Source organism: Xyrauchen texanus, chromosome 1, assembly GCF_025860055.1.
Source record: "Xyrauchen texanus isolate HMW12.3.18 chromosome 1, RBS_HiC_50CHRs, whole genome shotgun sequence".
Taxonomy (NCBI): domain Eukaryota; kingdom Metazoa; phylum Chordata; class Actinopteri; order Cypriniformes; family Catostomidae; genus Xyrauchen; species Xyrauchen texanus.
The window spans coordinates 2,704,044-2,710,043 of record NC_068276.1 but is presented as its reverse complement, the minus strand read 5'-3'; the positions used below and the strand labels follow the sequence as shown (position 1 = coordinate 2,710,043).

Sequence of the window (6,000 nt, the reverse complement as noted above, 5' to 3'; positions counted from 1 at the left end):
CCATACTATTGCATTTATTTTCAATAAATATACAGATTTGTATTTATATTATGTATTTCAAATAATATTTTTTTACATATTTTAATTGTTTCTTTTTATTTTTGAAGTGCATAAAATGTTAGAAAAACATGAACAGGAGATTGAAAACTAGTGTGAGCGATACATTCATTTATGTGTGTTTGTTTTATTGTTATTTATACTATAGTTCTTTTTTAAGTTGCTGCTTATTGACACCATAATAAATAAATAATCACAACATTTTTCAGTGGTTTTTGCAATATGAACACTCGCAACTTTCTTTTCATCTTTGCCATGTGTAATTGATTTGTCACGATATGAATGTTTGCTGTGTAATAGTTTGAATAATTTATGCAAACAACATATTAAACAAGTCATTTATGAAAGCATTGAGAAGAAGGCAAGTATCAGGACATCCGAGTAACCAGAACATTATGAATATCAGTCAAAGCAATTATTCCATCAGTCTGACTGGTAATGTACTCAAATGACATGATTATTTTGCACAAGTGTATATATTATTATTATTATTATTTTGATGCATCATGATCTTTATTTATCAAATGTTGAGAGTTAAAGTTGTTCCATGTAGTGTGTGTCTAAAGAAGAGATCCACACAACCCATTTGTTATTGAATAATGTCTCTTAATACCCTTTCTGTTCTTTACAGGCAGTTATTATCAAAAACAATAAAATAATAGCACAGATTTCAGTCTTTTGTGTTAACCTGATCATTTACAGACGCTCATTACAGAACTGCCGCTTTTTTAAAGAGACAGTACCACTATTTTCAGCTTTTTGACACCATAATAATAAAACTGCAATCATTTGAAACAACATGCATTATGAATCTATTATCATATTGCATAAATATAAATATTTTTTTATCATGCACAGTTGTTTTGCGATCTGAGCAGTTGTAACTTCAGTTTTTCAATCGTAGTTTTTGTCATTCTTGCAAACGACATGTTAAGTAAGTTAGTTAAACTTTCCGGAGACGGCATCGATTGATGTGTCTAATATTGATCAACCAAAAACCGATCAATCAGAAAAGTGTGAATATTGGTCAAACTGAACCGGAACCAAAAATCATTAAAAGTATTCTGTTTTGATATTTACATATATGTATTTATTTATTTGAGTTCTTTCTGTTGGTTGTAAGAGTGTTGCAGGAGTGTTGTATGTTTATTGATTCATTCATTGGTTGTTGTTTTTTTGTCTCTGTAGGTTGTGAGAGCGTTGCAGGAACGTTGTGTGCTGGCACACTCGTAACATCATGCCTGTGCCAAGCGTCCGTGTAGCATTCCCCTCCGTTCGACAGTCTCTGCTGCTGCTTGCCGCCACCGTCCTGCTCGCCAACGCAGAGTGTAAGTCTCACCTTTAACTACACACGTATGCTCTTGTCTCATCTGTATCTCACTCTGTCTCTCTGTCGCATTCTGACTCAAATACAAAAGTTCCTCATCTGACTCATATTTCACCCCAAAATCAAAAGAATGAAATAAGTAATTATATTTTGCGTAAAGAAACAGTTGAAAGGTCTGCTGCTGGAATGGGTCTGTTTGAACCGCTGCCCCCTGTGGCCATAGCTGGAAGTGTTGTTGAGGTGAAATATCCACAGGGTGGAGCCAAAAGCGAGTTGTATTTTTTGGAATTGGGCTACACCACACATGGAGGACAAAAAAAGATACAAATCAGTCATTTAAAATATACCTAAAATGTAGAAAATGAAATATCAAAACTCTGAATAAACATTTCCTGCAATTTACAATCTAACAAATCAACAAAGATGAGAAAAAGTTATTAAATATATCCATTATGTGTAAAATATATGAAATACATCACATATTAAAGATAATCTTTCCATTGTTGTTAAGTTGTGTCTGGTCGTTGCATAACATGATTGTTCCTCTGGCATGAATGTGATGTTGAATTTGTACGCTATTGTTAGAATAGCTGTATTTGCATATGGCTGCAAGGCAGGTTGAAATTTGCATTCGGTGCAGCCACTATAACATCAACATCTTTGTCTATAAATTGCATATATGCTAATGGCTTTTAAATGAAGGCCTGTTCATCCACAGGGTTGGGGTTGTGGGGGGTGACTCACCCCCTTACAGGGCTCTTATGGGGGGCATTGCATAATGTGCATTGTTACTGAAACTCTTTATTTTCTCATTCACATATTTAAAAATATTTTGGCTATTAAATGTACAGCCTACAAATGAAATGCACAGACACAGTAGATGTAGAGGACAGCATTTCTCTGGATTTGGAATGAGGAGCTTAAAAAACAACAACTCCTTACCACCAGCTCAACCTCGCATAGACAGAACTTCTTGTTTTCCGAGCCGTTCCACAACAGCACAGTTAGGTTCAACAACACTAACAACAGCCATGCCACCCTGATGTTGTGGGGTAGTGTTTGATGACCAGTTAAATATCATTGCCCGCATCATCCACTCGGTCATGAAAATCAGACTCTACTCGTCTGAATATGCTCTGCAGCTTCTGGCCCAAGCTCTTGTCATCTCAAGACTGGACTACTTCAGTGCTCATGGTTAATGTTCTGAAAAATTGCTATTGAATCATCAATAATGTTTTATGTAACATCAAGGTTATTTAACACGTCCAGATATTATTATTATTAACTACATTATAGCATTTGATAATATAAGTGTGTGAGAGTGACACTGAACTAATGCAAAGCGTGATGGTGCGAGCATCCGCCTCTGACTCTGCACTATATGCACAATGGATGCTACAAAACAAATAATGTTCAGTGAAAATTCAAATGAAGAACACGATGGATATATTCATTTGGAACTATATCAGATTGCAGGGGCCTCCGTTAATCTCCAACCCAGGATGGATCTAGAGATGGAGATGAGAGATGTAACAGGTGTTTAAGTGTCTCTCTTCATCATGCAGCTGGGACACAAAGTGTGTTTGATATTTCTGCCTTTCTTTCAAATGTGCTGCATTATGAAAAATGAGGGAGCGACAAGATATGAAAAGCGCTTGTGCCGCTCGATTACAGAGACGTGGTATTACACCATTTGCATGTCGAATTAACAGGTTTAGAAAGATTCATACATCTGTAAAATCTTAAGTTCAGTATCTATGCGACAAAGCACTTTTCACACTTCTGACAGCTGCACGAGAGACAAAGAGAGACAGAGAGAGAGAGAGAGAGAGAGAGAGAGAGAGAGAGAGAGAGAGAGCAGATTTATTTGCGCTGCTTCTAGAATTACAGTTTGATACACAAGCAAGTTGATTGATTTGATTTGTTCATCTGTATTTATTAGTTTAGTCATTTGCAGCTGCACTGTAAAGTGAATAAAAGTGTGCAGGAGTCTGCCGCGTCATGAACGTGGAAAATGCAGTATTTAATTATTAAAATTGTACGCCAAATTTCAGGCTCCACAATCAGTTTTATATTAAAATATTAAAGTTGCTCTGGTTCCTGGTGGTGTAGTGGGCTAAAGCACATAACTGGTAATCAGAAGGTTGCTGGTTTGATCCCCACAGTTACCACCATTGTGTCCTTGAGGAAGGCACTTAACTCCAGGTTGCTCCGGGGGGATTGTCCCTGTAATAATTGCACTGTAAGTCACTGTGGATAAAAGCGTCTGCCAAATGCAGAAATGTAAATGTAATGCTGCGTCAATAGCATTTTTTTCCACTCTTGTCATATACTTCAAGGCAGGCCATATCAAAGGTCATAGGACCCTAGTTTGGGCATCGCTGGTTTAATGCATGGTCTATTTCTAATTGTACATAATCTATGATCATAAAACTGAGTTAATAAGTGTTATATATATATATATATATATGCTCTCATATGCAGTTATATGATATTTGATGGCATTTAATTTTAGTGCATATGTAGGTTTTGCTGTGCTTGTAAAATCTTGTCAGCTCGTTTGCGGCTTCAGGCTTTAATTAGTGGGGCGCTGTTCCGGAGTTGATGACAAAATGACAGAAATAATCATGAACTCAGAGAGAGAGAGAGAGTGAGAGAGACACGGAGTTCTGTTCCAAAACCTCATGAGCGGCCTACCTCATAGGCACAGTCCAAACGTGATAGCTGTTAAGCTTCCTGGTTAGATACATCCCCTTGGCCAAAGTCTAAGGTAGCATTGCATGTAGCATGTAGCTAGTGAGCGCAATCCCAGATTACCACCCAAATAATCCCAAGATGGCGGATAAAATGACAGATTTCATTCAATACTCAATAAAGAGGTTAAACATAAATAAAAATGTGCTTTTGTACTTAATATTAATGTGTGCTGTGTATATTTATGCTCATAACTTTGCATTGTTAGCTTAGCAACATGCTAACGTCACACTCGAATATTGAAATCTAAACAAATTGTGTCTTTTTTGCACTTCATGTGAGAAGCAATATATATATATATATATATATATGCCTTGCAAGGTTACTGTCTATGTAGAGCACACCAAATCCATCACTTAAGAGGTTGCATTTCAGGATGTTGCCTTATAAGGTAGCTTTCTGTGTAGACAGCAAGATATTTAATAATAATAATATATAATAATATTGGCAATATATGCAGTATATGTAATTCCAGTACTGATTATTTTCAGTGTTAGGTCAGTTATTTAAAAAAGTACTTCACTATGAATAAGTAAATACTACTCTAAAGTTGTAATCAGATCACTGACTTTACTGATTAATTCATTTGGAAAGTAATCACATTACTAATTACTTTAAATATTCTAAAAGCTTTTGTTTATCTGCTCAACAAGTTCAAAATAATGTCTTCACCCCTTCAGCTGTCTGTCTGTTAACGTTTACAGATTTAATATTCCAAATGTGTTACCCAAGTAAAGTCAAAAGTAACTTTACTGAAAGTCAGTAACTGTAATCTGATTACATTTGAAATGTAATTTGCTACACTACTTTCTGTACTAAAAGTAATTAGATTACACCCAACACTGATTATATTTACATGCTAAAATGAGAGAACCTTCATTTGTGCTGCGAAAATTGAAATATTAATATCGCACCAATAGTGGAATTAGCATAACAAAACGTGACAAAAAGTATAGATGTGTGCTACTTAAGCTCAATCATTGCTGCATTATTTTGGTCATTTTATCGTTATTTCAGTGCATCTCTACTTTTAAATTTTTGTCTATTTATTCGTAATAAATTTTTTCATTTCAATATACATTAGTGGGCAAAATAAATAAATGACAATAGATTGTCTAACCTTATGTTGGACATTATTTGAAGTAAAAAATAAAAACGTCTTGTAAAGTCTTTCTTTCTTTCTTACTTTTTCATAGGGGTGCACTGAAAATAGACTGTGTGTTTTATTTATTATTAATAGAGATGGGAAGAAAAAACAGACAGAGAGAGAAGCAGACACACACACACACACACACACACACACACACACACACACACACACACACACACACACACACACACACACACACACACACACACAGACAGACACTAAGAGAGACAGAAAGTCCGAAGCAGCATTCACACGTGTTGATGTTTGTCATGCCCACAAGCTTTGCACTGTAGCAGCTGCTTAGTGTCTGGTCACACACACACACACACACACACACACACACACACACACACGCCAGCAGTGGTTTTTCCCGTGGTCATGTTACAGCTCATTTTGTCATGGCTATCGGACATGAACTGATATGCCATTGGACATTTCTCAAGGGGGCATCACCCACTCATTTTCACCTGCATGCACATTAATTGTCCACCCTGCATGCTAGCTCATGAATATTCATCATTGCAGTCAAAGTCTTTCTAGCAAATCAGTCCACTGTCGGCCATCTTTAAGACGCTCTCGGGAGGTTATTTCCTGTCATGCCAGTGTAGGTTCTATCTAATTGAATGGGGAAAGACCGAAATCTCCAAAATGGTTGGTCAAGATTATGATGAAAGAACATATTTCAAATCAGCAGTAAAATCTGACAACACTG

The 6,000-nt window shown here is 36.1% G+C and overlaps 1 protein-coding gene across 8 annotated transcripts in view; it reads left to right on the top strand.

The window, feature by feature from the left end:
* Positions 1 to 6,000, top strand: part of LOC127647831 (receptor-type tyrosine-protein phosphatase delta-like) — a 534,579-nt gene that overhangs the window by 403,849 nt on the left and 124,730 nt on the right. For all 8 annotated transcript variants that reach the window (XM_052132317.1, XM_052132365.1, XM_052132326.1 and 5 more), the window contains exon 8: positions 1,246 to 1,385. In XM_052132317.1, coding sequence (XP_051988277.1) covers positions 1,295 to 1,385 — 91 coding nt within the window. In that variant the 5' untranslated portion in view covers positions 1,246 to 1,294. The remainder of the gene's footprint in view (positions 1 to 1,245; positions 1,386 to 6,000) is intronic.